The following is an 18,728-nucleotide window of genomic DNA, read 5'->3' as shown; positions in this document are numbered from 1 at the left end:
AACGCGTGTGAAAGGAGAATCTACATCCTTGAAGCGGAGAGGACACGGCGGGGGCTCCGGGGTTGAATGAGACCCAGCCGGTGTATGCAGTGCATGGGGAACGGCGGGGTTCATTGATGTGACCGCAAAGGGGGTGTGACCGTGACATTCCGTGTAACAGCGCCCTCTAAAGGTGATCTTACGGGGTCCGTCATCACCTGTCAAAATGCGGCTCCTCCGGGCCCTGATGAGAAGTGCCCCCCTCACCAGCAGCAGCACCCCCACCCTGGTGGACTACTACTCCAAGTTCTCCCCTTCCCCCCTCTCCATGAAGCAGTTCTTGGATTTTGGTGAGTTCTGTGACAACCTGCAGATCGTTCATTCATTGCCCTTCTGGTGAAAGGGAATGTCAGGCAGGAATGACAGCTCTGCAGTACCTTCATCTGGTCCATAGGGGGCAGTATTATGGGATATTCTGCTGTATAAGGTGTGTCCCTGCTGCCTGGCATACATAGGACCCGATCAGAGTCTGCAGGGACATACGCCATTGATAAGAGGATGTCTAGTCATATATTCATTTCCAGGAGGAATAACAGAGGGACAGCTCAGTCACACGTAAAGGTGCTGTTAGTTCATATAGAGTACAGGTAATAGGAGTGACCTTGTACATGACCTGCTGGGGGACAACTATGGATCAGATGAACAGTTGTGGGTATCTGAGAACCCCGCTGATCATGAGAATGGGGGTCCTGAGCCCCCTATTTGGAGAAAGCGACAGTTGCCCCATGCACGCCACCGCCTCAATGAATTTTAGGGGAGTGCTAGAGGTTGCTGTGTTCAGTCCCATAAAGATAAATGGACGTCCCCAACCATCACTCCATTCACATGGACAGACGACCTGTGTGCTCGGAGTGGTCAGCCCCCCTACTGATCAGACACCGGTCACCTGGCCTATGGATTGGTTATACAAAGTGACAATTTCTTTTCTGATGCTTGTACTTGTCACTTGCCTGTTGACATCTGATATGGAGCCTGTTGTATCTCTACTGTCACTGCTATTACTCCTGACCTGCCTGTCTTGGTAAATACATATATCCTCCATTACTCAGAACTCTGTGTTGTGCTGCTCCTCTGTTATTCTTCCTGGAAATGTATGAATGAATTGACAGTTCAATGCTTCACATCAGGAGAAGTAACAAGTGTCGGGGAACGAGTGATCAGTGGTAGTCTGACATCTTCTGACATATCTAGAGACCACTGAGCCTTCTTTCTTGGATCCTAGCAATCCGTCCACGACTAATGTGTTTCCTGGGTTCTGTAAATATTATTGTATAAAGATAGGGGGCAGCATGGGGTGACTCCTGCCATTCTGATGTGCCAATCAGTGAGAGATCAGTAGTGGTCCAGAGGTGTTTGACCCCCACTGATCAGCTGTCTGAAGGGGCCGTGGTAAACACACAAATGCCGTGACCTCCTCACTGTTGACATCACATGCTTTCTGTTTCATAATTCTGTGCAATGTATTTACACTTTGTCTCTCTCACTATGGAACGGGATTGTAATTACACTGCACGACCGCTATACAAAAGATGGCGTGTGATGTAAACAGTGAAGAGGTCACGGCTAGATCCCTAAATCAGCATGCTCTGGATTGGTGGGGTCCCCAGAGGTTGCGAATACAAAGATGGCACTCCCACTCATCATAAAGTGAGGACATATCAGAGCTATAGAAGTTGGTTAAACCTTCTTTAAAGGGATATTCTGGCCACAAAAAATCCCTTTATCTACAGTATAGGGAATAACTTGCTGAGTAGGGGACCAATCTCTAAGACCGAAGTACAGGAGTGTTTGCACCCCAGTTTGAATGGAGCAGTGGTAAGAAATGAGAGCACCCTAGATAGTGTACGTACAACAGGGGTGTGCATTTTCGACCACTATTCCAAACTGGGGTGCAATCATTCTCCTGATTGGTTGGAATACCGTTTGTAGGTGGTAACTGGTGACCGGAATACCTCTTTAAGAATAGGAGTGACTCTGTAACTTAGCCCTGCTGTCTGACCCCCTGTAATGTTGTGCTGAATCATTGCTGTAGTAACACCCTGAGCTGTAATGTGATCCCCCAATATTCTGTACGTGTCCTGTAAGGCGTCTGCACAACTTCTGTGTCCTTCAGAATAAAGCGGCATATGAATGTTGGCTAGGTCACGGCCTTATAAATAGCCAGCAATGTATTACCTTCATCCTACGCCTCAAGGGCAAGAAGCGGAGAGTTTCCGTGTGTCTGGTTTGTTTGCAATGGGCGCTGGAAGACGGGCTGTTTATAATAGAGGATCATTCAGATTGGGCTTGGAAATCCTCCAGTTATGTCAAAAGTTGAGTAACTGTGCAAATACATCGGATGCAAACACACTAAGGAAAACAAAGTGAAAGAGACGTTGTCCTCTAATGTGCAGCAAGGGAAGAACGTTACAGCTGGAAGTTTGGCATCAAACGCCGTGTTTGTGCTGTTCTGGCTACTAGTAGTCCACACCTGTAGCTATAAGGTTCTGCCTTTACATTGCAGTGTGATAAGCTGATGGGGTTTGTTCCAGGCCTGTGCTGTATAATTCAGAGTTTCAGACTCCAGCATCTCTCTTTAGGCTCAGTTCATACAGTGCAGAAACGCAGCATATCAGGCCTTCGCAGAAATTTTATCCTACACATTTTTTTGCATTCAATTGCATTTTGCTATGTTCAGTCTTTAGGTTCACACGTCACAATTTAGAGAAGAATTTTGGGCAGTCTACTGCCTCTTTAAAAACTGCTCCGTTACTAATAGGAGGCAGTGATGGACTGTTCTGTTTTTCAGCACGCTGGAAAGAGAAGCGTCTTGCTCGATCTCGCTCTGGATTCTGTGGTCTACCACCATGTTACAGTGCACATTAGTGATAAACATTACACCTCTGATATATCTATCACTTCTATAGACTTGAAGTAATATAACTTTGCAGTCTTATGTAAATGAAGCAGCAGGTGCACTGGAGGCGGGCCTTCAGCACCTAAACACTGCTCTTGCTTCTTAAATAGGGTGTAATAGCACCACATAGGCTGGCGCAGGCCCGGAGATAGCACAGGTCTGAGTGGTAAGAGAAGTGCTCCCGGTAGCTGAAGGCCCGCCCCCACTGCACCACATGCTTCATTTGCATAAGACTAAAAGTTGTTTTCTCCAAACCTACTAAAGTGACATGCCTAAGAGAGGTCTGTTATCTATCCCTGTAATGTGCCCTGTAACATGCTGGTGACAGTAGAATAGACTTTATGGAGGGGGGAGGGGGAGGTGCTAGACGACCTTTAAAGGTTTCCCTATTACCATTAAACATGCATGTGAACCCACAGGTGAGGGGGGAGTCTTGCCAGTAATATTCCCAAAGCCAAAAAGTCACTTGACCTTGTTGTGGAAAATTGTGTGCTCTTCTGTGCAGCCTGTTCTCCCAGTTTTCCTTGAGCTGCAGCCTTTCTCATTGTGTATAGAGCTGCAGCCAGTAGTCATTGGTATAAAGGGGAAAAGAACTGGGTGCGGTTCGCTGACACATTGAATGCTCCTTCCTATTACTGCAGGGTGACATGTAGAGTTCTAGTAGTAAGACTGGACATAGTGTAGGAAGCCAACAGCAAACTCACCCAACGTGTGCACGTACTCTCAGTAGGGAAAGGGGAGAAGCTGCTGCTAAACATCTTGGTGACTTCTCTCCTCTAGAACCTGACTGCCCCCTCTGTATAATGTGCCTAGAGGACATAGTTATACCTCCCAGAGGACACCCCTTTATATGTCTCCCCATGCAGAATACATGACCTGAGCACTGGGTAATAAACCCTGAACTCGTGTGTCCGCAAAGTGTGTTGTTGGTCATGTCTGATTTTATGTTATAATTTTTTTTTTTTCTCTGCAGGATCGGTAAACGCCTGTGAAAAAACGTCATTTATATTCCTCCGGCAAGAACTGCCCGTGCGGTTAGCCAATATAATGAAAGAGATCAGTTTGCTTCCTGACAACCTCCTGAAGATGCCTTCCATCAAACTGGTGCAGAGCTGGTAAGAGGACCCCTGAGGGACAGCAGGTCTCCTAAACATCTCTCTGGTCTTTATAATTGGGCCTTGTGAAGATCCTCGAATATTTAGCTGGATGGTCTAGAAAATCTTAACACTTGGCTCTGGGGAATGGTCTCAGGAGAAAGTGTAAGACTTCAGCACTTCTTGTAAGGCTTCCGCCATGCGTCCTTTGGAGTTGCAGATTAGCAATGAAGAAGGATGAGAATCAGGACCCTGAACAGAGCTGATGGCTGTAGTGTAGGCGGGGGCCCTAAAGGCCTCTCTACCAAGAATATACTATGATGATCGGGAGCCCTAATACTTATATTGCATCGGGATCGGGAATTTTTGTTCCATATTTCCTGTTACTCTCCACTGCCATATATATATGTGTCTTATTCAATGTATACTTTAAGGTTCAGCCATTAAGAATTGCACCATATGTCCTTCTGTGCAGCCTGTTGTGAGCTACGGTATAATATGGCAGATACCAGAGCTGCTCCCATGTGACTGACACAACCTGCAAGCCCACAGTGTCATTTGTGATACTACCACTAGTCTGCAGCTTTCACAACCAGTGTCACATGTATACATGAGATTATCCTGGTAACCTGGAGCTTTGTCCTGGAGACAATACCCATCATCATGTGTCCCTAGAAAGCATTAGAGGCTTCCTAAAGGGGTTGAGGCGTAGTCAGCTATATTTGGTTTCCATATTTTGCAGGTTTCTCCGTTCCTATATGGTTTCTTAAGGTATTACACTTGGCACTGAGCATTCATCAGACATGTTTGTTTCTCTGCAGGTATGTCCAGAGCTTCCAGGAGATAGTTGACTTTAAAGACAGAAATACAGATGATCCTGACACAGTCAGACAGTAAGTCCGCTGCACTCTGCTGCTATCATCATCATTTAATACATTGATGTCTATGGATTATTGTGGAATAATTTGCTTCCAACAAGCTCTCCAGCTGTTGCAAAACTACAACTCCGACCATGCATACTTGCATTGCTGTTCTTGGAGCATGCTGGGAATTGTAGTTTCACAGCATCTGGAGAGCCGAAGTTCCCTACCCCTGCTATAGACTGTAATATCCCAGCAGCAGAGATTTAGAAATTTGTCCTTCCCATATTCTTGTTTGCATCATATATGTCATTGATATAGATTGTTATGACATCACTGGTGAGAGGTAAATGTTATATGCGACTCACTTACTTATTTTTTTTTTTCTCCTAAGTTTCACAGATACAGTAATAACAATCCGAAACCGTCACAATGACGTCATCCCCACCATGGCGCAGGGTGTTGTGGAGTATAAAGACAGCTTTGGAGCTGATCCAGTAACTTCTCAAAATGTGCAGTATTTCTTAGATCGCTTCTACATGAGCCGCATATCAATAAGGATGCTTCTCAATCAGCACAGTAAGTACGAGGCCCGCAGCCACCGCCGACTAGTCCTGCACCTATGGTATAACCCCCACAACAGCCAAGCCATTCCTGTTCTCCAAGCACCACGGCAATAAACAGGATCTTCTCTCTTTCTGCCTCCCATTCATTTCACTGGAATGTGGAAGGTGCGGAAAACACTCTGTATGAACATACCCTTAGGCTGTCAGTATAGCTGTGTGCACTAGTGAATGCAGTTTTGAGTTGAAAGAGTGGGTGTGAGTACAACTGCATGCACATGCCGGCATCAGAATATCGATGGCCTATCGATGGAATCAGTGGGGATCTGACTTTCTGCAGTCACTTGTTTAAAGGCTAGGTGACATTGACCTCAACTAGTGGCGGTGCAGGGTATTGCAGCTTTGTCCCGTTTAAGTGAACAGTATGAGCCAAGTAAGTGACATACAGGTAGATAGACTGATGTAAACCAAGAAGCCACAGCTAATTGGCGGGGGTGCTAAGAGTCTGATCCCGCTGTTCTGATATTCAGGGCTATTCTTGGCATATGCTGTCAATTGTTTAATCCTGGTGAGAAGTAGCCCCCTCCTCAAGTAAGAGTAAAGGAAAAAGAGCATTACTCCTTCTTATTTACTCTTCTCTTGCTTACTTCTTGTATATCACTTCCAGCTCTTCCAATCGTGTTTGTGCATGTACACGGGTGCCCGCCGTCTGTAGATGCCTTCTTCCCTGACTCATAAGGTGTGGCATCATTTGCCCACTGGAGGAGTAAGAGTCCTGTTCTTCCCAATGTAATTAAAGTGTTAAAGTGAGCTAAAGCTCTGTTAAATCCTGTGGCATAAATACCCTGGGACACACCGAACCAGATTTTCTTGCTGAATTGCATGTCCTGAGAAGAGTGGAAACTGCCCCTAGACTTAACCTGCTGGTGTAGTTGGTTATACTGTAAAGTGTATATTATACCAGACCTATTGAATGGGAAAGTCAGTTCCGTGAAAACAGAGCTGGGTTTCTGATCCGTTAAAAAGTACAGTATGCTCTATTATTCATAGATCACATGCCCACGAAGATCAGTAATGTGAATACAGCCTTATTAAGTGGTTTACTACTTGTCCCTATAAATCGCTATCTTTACATTGTAGCTCTGCTTTTTGGTGGAAAAGTGAAAGTGAACCCAGCTCATCCAAAACACATCGGCAGCATAGACCCCATGTGTGACGTGGTTGATGTTGTGAGAGGTAAGTTCTCCTCGGCTTTATGACATGGGACATGCAGGTGTATCCACATTCTCCTTGCCTTTGATTCGGTTAAGAAACCCAGTGTTTGAAGGCAGGACACATCTGTATGTCTTATTGGATTGTACTCTCTTGTCTCTAGTTTAATCTTTCATTTTTAGTAGAAAGAGTTTGTACACTGATTTGGCCGGTAAATGGAATAAGTCAATTATTAGCCATTGCCTTAACATTTTTGTTTGTTTCCAGGAGTTCCCATGCTGTTAGTAAAAAAATTAAAAGCACATTTTAAAGGGGTTGTCTGGGAGTCTTAAGAAACGGAACTGACTGTGGCAAATGTGAGAAAAAAAATGAAAAATCGTGTTCACCTTGTGAGTTGTAGTAGATCTGAAAGAGGACCTTTCATGGTCCGGGGCACATGCAGTTCTATATACTGCTGGAAAGCCGACAGTGTGCTGAATTCAGTGCACTGTTGGCTTTCACGATCTGTGCCCCGTGTGAAGAGCTATCGGTCCCGGGACCGTAGCTCTTTACAGTCAGAAGGGCGTTCCTGACAATCTTTTCCCCTGCAGCGCCTATTGCACAGTACAGTGTGAGCGGGGAGGAACGTCCCCTCCCTCTGCTCACAGTGCTCGTCCATAGACGAGTATTATCAGGAGGGGAGGGGACGTTCCTCCCCACTCTCAGAGCACAACACTATTGGCGCTGCTTGTACAGAATGACGTTCCTGACAGACTGTCAGAAACGCCCTTCTGACTGTGAAGAGCTACGGTACCGGGACCGATAGCTCTTCACCCAGGGCACAGATCGGGAAAGCCGACAGTGCGCTGAACTCAGCGCACTGTCGGCTTTCCAACAGTATATAGAACTGCCTGTGCCCCGGACCATGAAAGGTCCTCTTTAAGATCGTTTATAGCAGGGGATTCAGAATCTAGTAAAAAGTTTAGGAAGGAGGGGCGACAGGAAAAGAGCCGTCATGGCACAAAATAAATAGATTTCTCTAATAAGATTTGTTACAAAACATTTCCGACCGTCTGCTGCATTTCTTAACCTCTCAGACAAGTCCTCCTTATATCTGGGTTAAAAAGGATCTAGAACTTTTACATGTGATGTTTAGATTTAAGGTATTTTTTTTACTTTTGCTAGGAATGAATTTTTAATATGGAGTCCCATTGAAGTAGTGGCTGTGCAGTGATTTCCTTTCAGGGGTCACCTCAGGTTACTGTACTGAGAAAATCCCGGTCACTGACATTTTCCAGCAGGAGCCACTGCCAAGCTTGGAAATGAATTACAGCAAACCCCTCTCCAAACCCTCTGCTGTGTGATTCAGTTCCTACAGACGACCATGTTCATTGACCATCTTCTTTGTATGGTTTTTGTCCAGGGACTTGTAATACAATAAGTCGCTATTTTGCCACAGTTTTGTAATGAGAAATTCTGTTTTCTTGCAAAATCGTTCAGCTGTAAATGATGGATATAAAACCTGGCTATCATCCCTGTGCGTCCGCTCATGTATACTCACTTGTATATGTTATAGTACACATGCCAGCCTTCTCACTGATGTGTTTTTTGTCTTCTAGATGGGTACGAGAATGCCAAACAGCTGTGTGACCTGTATTATATGAGCTCCCCTGAACTGGAACTTGCAGAATTTAATGGTGCGTATCCTGCTTGTACAGATCGTCCCTCTGACTTAAAAGGAACCTGTCAGCAAGCTTTGGGACACTTAATCACCATTTGATTTTTACTGACAGATGAGTCCGCTGTGTTCCTGGCGTGTGCACAGCTCTTTGAGCCTGGACTCTGTATGCCTTAGTTTCATTGCACTTGCACCCTATGTGGAGCACATGTGCCCTGAAGTGAGGTATACGGACCCCAGCTTAAAGAACTGCGTGCCCCAGGGGGATATTGGGTTCCTCTCCCTAACTATATAGAATACCCTCTAGGGAAGACATACTTGACATAAGCAGTTTGGGACCTATAATATTGGTGCATTAAGACATGCTGGAGCATTAGTATCCAGAAACCTCCTAGCAGGTCCCCTTTAATTCACTTATGTACATTTCTTTAACAAAATACTCTGCGTTCCTTCCCTCCTCCCTGTTCAATGGTTTCAGCCTCTGAATAGAGGTTAATAGTAAAGTGGGTGGCTGTAGCCCTTTTCTTATAAATACTTTTGTAGGGTTATTGGTGCAATTTTTTTTTTGTCCCAGTAGTCCCATATTTTAGGGACTCCCTTTATAGTTCTGTAATATTTCACTTCTTAGCAAGAGGCGACTATAAAAAGCTTCTCATTATAGGGTCATATATGTCTGGTCATTACTCAAACAGCCCATTGGTTTCATTGAGTACTGTGTAATGCTTCACGTCCCTTGTGGTGAATCTAAACACCCCCCAACCCCCGCCTACAGCTGATCACTGTGTTTCTCAGTACGGGACACCTTGTGGTCAAATAATTGTCAGAGGAGCTTTTTAACTAAATTGGTTATCTAAGATGAGCTACTTGTCTGTGTCCAGATTTGCAGGTCATTTGCTGCTAATTTACAAATACAGTGTATTAAAATAAAGTGGGGAAAAGCAAACCATGACTCCAAATTCTAGATGTTAATCTCTGTCCATTTCCATCGCAGCACAGAATCCAGGACAGCCGATCCAGGTGGTGTACGTCCCCTCGCATCTGTACCATATGGTGTTTGAGCTTTTCAAGGTGTGTGACCTATTCTCAACATCCCAATGACCAGGGACATGTATGACTGTTTATTCCTGTGATACAAATATTCATCCTTATAATAGTGCAGGGGTCACAACACATAAAAACTAGAGATGAGCGAACACTGTTCGGATCAGCCGATCCGAACAGCACGCTCCCATAGAAATGAATGGAAGCACCTGTGACGCCGGCCGCCGGCAAAGTGTACGTCACAGGTGCTTTCATTCATTTCTATGGGTGCGTGCTGTTCGGATCGGCTGATCCGAACAGTGTTCGCTCATCTCTAATAAAAACCCGAACCCTTATACACTTTATATAATGCCCCCCAGACTGTAGACTTGTATACCTGCCATTGGTCTAACCAGGAAGGGTGTGGGTACTGTTATATTTGGTCATTTTAATCTTCACACAATATCAATGATAACCCAATAGTCTGAACAGGAATTGTCACCAGTATCTTCAGGCTTTTGTCAGGGGTCTGATACCCCCTGATCAGCTGATCCATGCATCTGTCACGTGGTTGCCTGCAGTTCAGTCTACTTTAAGTTAATGGAGTTGAGTTGCAATACCAGGCACAGCTAAAGACTAGATACATGTAGTTCCAACCTAACATAAAGCGTTCTTTATGGCTAGTAAATATCCATCCCTATATAATTGTATAGGTGACTTCTCAGTTGTTGCTTTTTTTTCTGCTTAGAATGCTATGCGCGCTACCTTGGAGTTCCACGCAGATAAAGCCGTCTATCCTCCCATCAAGGTGAGAGTAGCCCTGGGCAGCGAAGACCTCACCGTCAAGGTAAGTTGTATCAATGCTGTATAGTTTTACAGAGACATTAAAGCCATTGCATTCAATATGAATTTACGTCTCGGTGACAGATGTAATACGCTGGCTTAGGGCAGTCTCTGATCGGTCACGTTCTCATTGGTTTTCACCGATTGGATAGTTTAGTCTGACTCAGTCTTGACAACACATTTTGTGTCTGGACCAGGAACTTTGTTGGAGCAAAATTACTGCAAAATGGTAATAATAATAATTAATAATGCAGAAAAATGGACGCTGTTTTCATAAGGCCTTAGCCTATGATCTTATGTCTGAATATTTTCACTGTGTGAGACATGCCCACTGTAACTTGGGCCTGAGGCTAGGTGAGCTGCATTTTAAGACCTTGCCTTGGAACCAGAAGAGCCCTTGTGACACAGAAGATAGACGCTTCCCATACCTTCCTGCAGGCTCTTATCCTTAAAGGGATACTTCAGTTTCAGCACATAGAACATATTTAATGCATAAAGAAATTAATTAAATTTTGATGACTAGTTTGTGCGTTAATTCCTCATGATTTCCTCTGCTTGCACACATTGAATTGGAATATTATTATTCGCTTCCAGAAGATGAATATCTGTTCAAGTCTAGAGATGCGCAAACACTATGCCAAACAGCTGTTTCGAATAGCACGCTCACATAGAAATGAATGGAAGCGGCTGGCACGCAGAAATTGCCGGCAGTCGGCCGCTTAACCCCCCGCGTGCCGGCTGCGCCCATTCATTTCTATGGGAGCGTGCTATTCAAAACGGCTGTTTCGAATAGTGTTCGCTCATCTCTATTCAAGTCATGTGATAGATCAGAGAAGATTCAGACTCACCCGACCTAAACAGATTTTTATCTTCAGAAACTAAACAATGAAGATTTTCATTCATTGACTGCAAGCAGAGAGTGGGAAAACCCTGAGTATATGAGTAATAACTTTTACAGTGTACAAGTATGTTTCCTGAAACTTGTAGAGCCCTTGTTAAATCCCAGTGATGTCAGATCTAAGGGAATGACCACATATTGTAATTCTCAGAATAACTAATGTTCTGTGTTCTGTTACAGCTCAGTGACCGTGGGGGTGGGGTGCCCCTCAGGAAGATTGATAGACTGTTTAACTACATGTATTCTACTGCACCTCTTCCTAGAATGGAGACGTCTCGTGCCACACCACTAGTAAGTGCAGGACTTCACAACTGGTCGGGTAAGACCATATTCACAATGGTGTGGAAACCCATGGGTGTAATCTGTTGCAATAATAAACCCCACCGTGCAAGTCACTGCATAAAGGTCAAGGATACTTTGCAAAGGTTGCTGCAGTAATGTCCATGCTGCGGGTTTTGAACCTGCAGCACAAGTCTGTTAATTCCTGGCCGATTTACGCATGGCGACTTCACCCAACATTTCTGAACCCTAAGGGAACCTTCACAGATTTTGTTGCAGAAACTCAGGTCAGTGCAACGAAATCTGCTATGTGTGATGGCATCATAAGGGGTTAACAAAAACCTGGTTCTTGTAACTGCAGCAGATACTGCATGTATTCACAAGCATACCTGTGTATATACCAGTAGATAAAGTACAGCCTTGTAATTCTTGCACTCTCTACTTGATAAACAGGCCGGGTTCGGCTATGGCTTGCCAATATCCAGACTGTACGCCCGATACTTTCAAGGAGATCTGAAGTTGTATTCTTTAGAAGGATATGGAACTGATGCTGTAATATATATCAAGGTATGGTGGCAAGATGTCAATGCTCCGGAGTTATTCTGTAGTTTTGCTTTTTGCAGGTGATTTAATGAATTAAAATTAAAATAATATAATTATTTGTTTAATACTGCTTTTGCATTCTAAAGCATTTTCACCATTTGGGACGGGCAGAGTATTACACCATTCCTTCGGGCAGACCCAGAGTTCTATGTTAGACCTCAGGCTGCTATTGAAACCCATTAGCACCCTGTGATCACATTGGTGAACTGCCCCTTCCTGGGTCCAACTACTTACCGTGTTTCCCCAAAAGTAGGACACCCCCCGAAAGTAAGGCATGCCCAAAAATCATTGCTGCTGCCTCTGCTGTTGTATCCACTGTCCCTGCTGCGGATGAGCTGGGAGATGCCCACTGTGCATACGCTGCGGCCAGTTGGCTCTCCCAGCTCATCCCAGAGGCAGCAGCCGGCATATAGCAGAGGCAGTGAAGTGACGCTCTCCGGTGCAACCGCCAGAAGCCTCGCTAAGCCCCGCCCACCGCTGCCAGGACAAACAGCAGCACAAGCGCTGCTACGAAGATGGGAAAGGTAAGTAGGATACCTCCCCCCTCCCCTACACTACCTACAACCAGCAGTCATGCCAGCGCTCCGCTAAGGAAGTGCTGGCATGACTGCCAGTTGTCATAAAACGTCCCTCGAAAATAAGACAGGTCCTATATTTTGGACGGGAATTTAATATAAGACACTGTCTCCTTTTCAGGGAAACACGGTAGATGCTGCCGTCGTAGTTGACCATGACATCTACGGAGTTAAAAAGGGACTCTTGTTTGAATAAACTGTGCAGAATCTTCTAAGAAACATTATAGTTGGGGTTGAGCCATCGGGATTGGAAAAGATCGGATTCCGATCCCGATCTTTTTTGGCGGGATCGAGGTCTCATGTTAGTTCCCACAATACTTGGCTACTGGCCAAGCATTGTGGGAAAAGCAAATAATGTTGTTAGCTTTTCCCACAATGATTGGCCAGTAGCCAAGCATTGTGGGAACTAACGTGAGACAATGATCCCGCCAAAAAAGATCGGGATCCGATCTTTTCCAATCCCGATCGCTCAGCCCTAATTATAATATATCTTATCATCTAGAAGTGCCCCTCTTTCTGCTCTTATATCTTTCACTCTAAAAATCCCTGCTTTATCAGTCTTGAGATGGACTGCAGGTCACAGGATTCAGATTACTAATCTCTATAGAACTCTACGGAGAGGGGAGGGGGCCGGAATGAGATGAGAGAAGAAAGACTCTTGAGTATAAGTTTTCTATCACATCCAAAGCACTATTCACATCCATACTGGTCAGTCTATATACTGTATATTCTGCATGATCCTGGAACAGATTCTCCTCTACTTACTGTATGCACTTTATAGTCACCACCTACCAGCTCACCGTTATATGCACACACGTAATGGCTTATTGTGAAACGACAATTACACTATAACCGAGCTGTATGTGTACACACTCCCCACCACAGGAACAAATACAACATGGCTGGCCCATGATCTGCTGCCCCTTGGGGTACCAGCAGGTTCTGATTTGTGTCTGACTCTAAAGCTGTGTGACTTTGCTGTTACTCTCCTTTCTGTCTGCCGGTGTATATAACATCCAGTATTATTCTCCTCTATATCCAGGCTTTATCTACAGAGTCAGTGGAGAGGCTCCCGGTGTATAATAAGTCTGCCTGGAAACATTATAAAACCAACCACGAGGCCGACGACTGGTGCGTGCCAAGCAGCGAACCCAAAGACATGACCACATTCCGCAGCAGCTGAGCGGCCGTCGGCTGCAGCACCTCTTGGACCCGGCTTGTCATTTACAGTTTCATTGTTCGGTTTGCACCTTTTATATATTACTCAGTGGTTACCAACCGTGCACACTGTGGTGAAATGTAGTGTACAAGCTTAACCCCTTGCCTCCTGTGGCCAGTCCTAGGTGACTTCTCTGCGAAGTGTGTCAGGCTGATCCGCTGGAGGAAATCCATTTCACATAGATGATTCTCGCTTGGTAAACTGTATATACAGATATTCTCATGTCTCCTAAGCTTATCTATAATGTGTAGGTTGGGGATAGTAATCCAGCGCCAGACTATGATGGTAAAGAGCATTTCTCCTAATATCTCTTCCTCTATTGCCAATTAAAGGGGTTACTCCATTCCTTTAAATATGAATCAGGTTTAAAGGCCCCAAATCGAATTTTCGTAGTGATGACCTCTCCGTAGGAGAGGTCACCAATGTGTAATAATTCAGGGTCTGACAACTGTACCCTGCACCCTGCATAGGTCATTAGTATGAAAATTAAATTTGGGGCCTGAAAGCCCCCTTTAGCAGCTGAAGCCCCTGGCGATCCCTGTTATTGAGCAGCAGTACATTTCTTCTACAGCATCCTCTGCTGGACAAATGTGGCATTCAGTGGCACCCATTCAGATGAATGGTTGATCATGTGTTACATGGTCCTCCAGACAAAGAACCTCATTCTACCAAGTCCATATCCCCTGCAGAGTTTTTATCTTACTCACTCGACACCATTTAAGAGGTATGGCTTGTCCTTGCCAGGCTGTATGCTCATTGGCTCTCATTAGCTCTGTCTTTTTGCTACTTTTTGGTGGAGGGGGCTGTTTTGTAAGTCAATGTGCAACCCCCTTATCATACTTTGCAGCATAACTTAGAGAAGACTCTGGTTTGGTAGATATCCTATGAGGTGATGGACAAGTTAAAGTTTTGGACAGTGACTTTTAGCTACCTGCACTTCATCCTAGGTACAGTAAGAGACTGTTTTACATCTTAGCACCTTGTAATGCTTCATTTCTCCTCTGGAGGTGCTGTAGCAGATTTGAGCACTTGCTGCATGGTCACTTACACGGCTGATTTCTGGGGGTAATAGCATCGGGACACCCTGTGATCAGTCTATTATCTGATGCAGGCGGCTGCTTTACCGGTGTGTATGTGTATACAGTGTATATATATATATATATATATATATATATATATATATATATAATATACACATCTATACTGTTTTAGGCGCAATGCTCTTTCATGAATACCAGCGTCTCACGTCCAAGCACTTGGCGTATCCTGTATTGCCTGTTATATATATGTTTTCAGTCTGTATTTCAGTATCTGGTGTGCTGTGAGGCTAAGCGTAACCTTAGCAATACTTTTTAGGGGCTGCACTGCAGAATTTTAGGGGTCACATGGCCTCCCTGTCTCTTGCGGTGTAGTCTGACTCTCTGAGGATCTCTTTCTAGACTTGATCTTGACTCTGAAAGATTCTCTTATTCTATAGATATTTTTGTGCTATTTTGTATATATTTTATTTTCAGAAATATCAAGATGATGAATTATTGAACGAAACAAAACGCTTCATTTGTGCCGGGCGCGGTGAGACGCCGTTTGGATTCTGTTTTTTTTTTTGTTTTTTTTTTCTTGCTACACTGTAGGGCCAGAGACTTTATATAGAAGGATTATCCTAATATAATATTTTTCAGGTAGATATTTTTCAGTCTTGGTCATCCATAAGATTAGTGAGGGTCTGACACCTGGTACCCCTGCTGATCAGCTGTGTGAAGGGACCACAGCTCTCAAGACCCTTTTTTTCCCCTTCCTTTCTTTACATCACTCATTTTCTGATTCATGGTGGTTGTCAATGTAATTCCAGTCTCATAGAAGTGAATGGGACGGGGCCTTTGTTACACTGCATGACCACTTCACACAGCTGATCAGAAGGTGTACTAGGTTTCAGACCCTCACCGATCTGTTTATTTATGATCTATCCCACTTGGATGACCCCGTTAAGCTCAGAGGTCTGAACCCCACTTTATCCCACCGAGGCTCCGTGCAGCGACACTCAGATCAGATCAGGGGTCAGATCTTTGCCTTTCACATACGATGTTATTACTGAAGGGGTTCACTAATAGGACATTTAGATATCATTTACTCCCCCCTTTACTTTTAATAGTCAGGACCGAGAGCTGTGCAGACTTTTGTGGGCTTGTCCCCTGTTGGTATTCGGGTTTCCACAGTTTATACCATTCATAGACCTGGAAGCCTATGGAGAATGTGGAGGTCATAAATTGGTGAACGCTGTTCACTAGATCCTATTCTCCAGATAGAGGAAGGGGCCTGATATAAGTATGCCATAAGGCCTAAGGGGTGGGGGTGTCATAGTATTAAAATCACTATACACAGTACTAACCTGTAGGATACATGATATAGTATAGACTTGGAGAGCAGGACTCTCTGTAAGAGCCGATGGACTGTTACATATATCTGTCCGATAACCCAACTCTGTAGTGCCTTCCAATAGCTTCATAGTGTTCTCCGACCATCCGTCTGTCTGTCTACTAGTGCCATCAGATGTCCCCAAGTCCTGCTGGTGCCTTTGGGTGCCGGACTGTCGGGCTCCTTTATTATCCCTCCTACCGGTGACTGGTATGTCGTTATGTCAGCCATCTAATATAGGTTCAGTTCACACACATCAGGCCCCTCCTGGTTTGTATTTATTTATTTTTTTATCCCCCCCTCAAAATCATTTAAAACTGTGGGAGTGAAACTTCTGACAAAACTGATTCTGTAGTTAGGTTTGGGGTCAGTTTGAGGTCGGGGTCTCACGGTGCCAGCCTCAATAGTGGCCTGAATGGTGCTCCATTGAGGATGTGGGACTAACACATCTAGTCCAGCCCTGTTCTCGTCTCTCTTCAGCAATCCCGTCGAGCGGACTGGTGGAGGAGCCATCACCCCATTCTAATGGAGACTTAGGAACTTGTCCTCATGATCAGTGGCGGTCCCAGTGGTTGATCCCCCTACTCTGTGGATAAGGGTCTTGTTGGTGATACAACCCCTTTAAGTCAAATCTCTGGCTCTACGGTGCAGTATTGTAGATCAGATGTGAGTCCATGTGACCGAGCTGCTCTCCTCTTAAGCTTGCTTCACCCTCGTATTGTTTGGGGGGCACTCATTTAATTTTAAGGGGTTGTCCAGGACCTAGAAAGTTGGATACTGATGACCTATATATTCCAATCATCTGTTCTGCCTGCCTGAAGCTGTATACTAGGTCTAGGGATGGAACCAGCTCTGTGTGCAGTGTAGCTGCCGTGTATGGACAGGACGTGCAGGGGCGGTGCCAGGATCTGCAACGTTGTCCCTGTTCACTTGAATAGGGGCAAATCTGGTTTCAGCCCTATACAGTTCAGGCCACCAAACAGTTGAATGGTGTGGGGTCAGGGTATTGGACCTCACCCCATCTGATACTGATGACCTATACCTCATTAGTATCCAACTTTTCTTGGTCCTGGACTACCCCCTTAACAAATGGTACCTTCCATCATTCAGCGCAGGGGAATATTCAGGGGCTGCTTTTTTTTTAATGATTCAAAATGGAATATGCATTAAAGTGACCCCCTTAATAATCTGTTTTTTGCTTTTTTTTTTTTTAACCTCTGGGGAGAACTTTTTGAGTTTTTTTTCTTCTGTAACAATCACTGTATTGCTGTACTCTCCCGCAGGTTGGATTTTATTGTAATCTCTTTCAGTATTGTCGCTCTTTGTCTGGGTTTGGTCCTTTCTTTACTATTTTAGACAGTAAATATAGATAGGCCTTGTTTCACTTGTATTTTAAATTTTTTTGTGCCTTTTTTAACGATATGAGCCTTTTGTTATCAAACTGGGCCATATTCACACCTGTAAAAAGACACACAGCTGATTTTGTGGTCTGGCTTTGTTCACACAGGAGCCGTTCCAAGGGTAATGGCGCTTCCTGAGACCTACGGTATATCACAAAGAAGGCCAATATTACGGGTCTTACTGCCATTGTGGGAAAGTGTTTCTCGAGCTTTTTTTTTTTTTTTTTATAGCATATATGGTTTATGTAGGCACTTTTTAATTTTTATTTATTTTCCCATTTGAAGTTTGGTGAAAAAAACCCCACCAGTAAGGCTCTGTACACACTACAGCTTTAAAGTGAATATCCACTATTAATGGCTTTTTTTTTATCTCTGTAAATTCAAAAATCTTCTAGATTATTTTTTTTTTCTAAGAATTTGATCAAAATGCCATAAAGAAGTGCTAATACGAAGCTCCAAACCTGCAGCATTAAAAGACAACTCATGGTATACATCCATCCGCCACTAGAGGGAGCTTTACTGCACACTGAGTACTCATTATGGTTTGCTGAAAGGTAAGTGACCTTTCAAACTAGAAAGGGGTTTCCATGATTTTATCTTATAAGGATAGACTATAAAACCCCCCCAAAAAACATGGGAAAACCCCTTTAGGGTTAAACACAGTTTAACAAACTTTGCACAAAGCAAAAGCATAAGCAATTATAAGAAACCCTGTAAAATATATATATATATATATATATATATATATATATATATATATATATATATATATAATTTCTTCTCCTGCCCTTCCTCCTAAAGTTTTCGCTCTTAAATCTTTTCGGAATTCATCTTGGTTTCCCAAGACGGACTGTCAGCTAACCTAAGTGTGCTCATGGAAGGACTGAGAGGAGGAGAATAACAGGGCAACACTGTAAACATGGGTCATGTGACCAGAATCGTGGATAAAGCTGTAGTTCCCCCCTCTATGGGAGAAATACAGAATACCAATCCTAGAATGGTCAGATATGGTGTTACCCCTCATGGTAGCTTATCCTGAATAATCCCTCAAAGCCTTGGTAGGTTTAGTGCAGGGATAGGGAACCTTTGGCTCTCCAGCTGCTGTGAAACTACAACTCCCAGCATGCTCCATTCACTTCCATGGGAGTTCCAAGAACA

At 44.2% G+C, this 18,728-nt stretch overlaps 1 protein-coding gene across 1 annotated transcript; it reads left to right on the top strand.

Moving 5' to 3' along the window:
* Positions 1–14,897, top strand: PDK1 (pyruvate dehydrogenase kinase 1). Its single transcript, XM_075284110.1, has 11 exons — positions 1–329; positions 3,909–4,050; positions 4,851–4,922; positions 5,284–5,468; positions 6,593–6,688; positions 8,263–8,340; positions 9,313–9,389; positions 10,090–10,188; positions 11,263–11,373; positions 11,815–11,928; positions 13,582–14,897. The coding sequence occupies exons 1-11, from the start codon at positions 206–208 to the stop codon at positions 13,720–13,722; spliced, it is 1,239 nt and encodes a 412-aa protein (XP_075140211.1). The 5' UTR covers positions 1–205; the 3' UTR covers positions 13,723–14,897.
* Positions 14,898–18,728: the final 3,831 nt, after the last annotated feature.

This window comes from Leptodactylus fuscus, chromosome 8, assembly GCF_031893055.1.
Source record: "Leptodactylus fuscus isolate aLepFus1 chromosome 8, aLepFus1.hap2, whole genome shotgun sequence".
NCBI classification, from domain to species: Eukaryota; Metazoa; Chordata; class Amphibia; order Anura; family Leptodactylidae; genus Leptodactylus; species Leptodactylus fuscus.
This window is presented reverse-complemented; position numbering and strand designations above follow the sequence as displayed.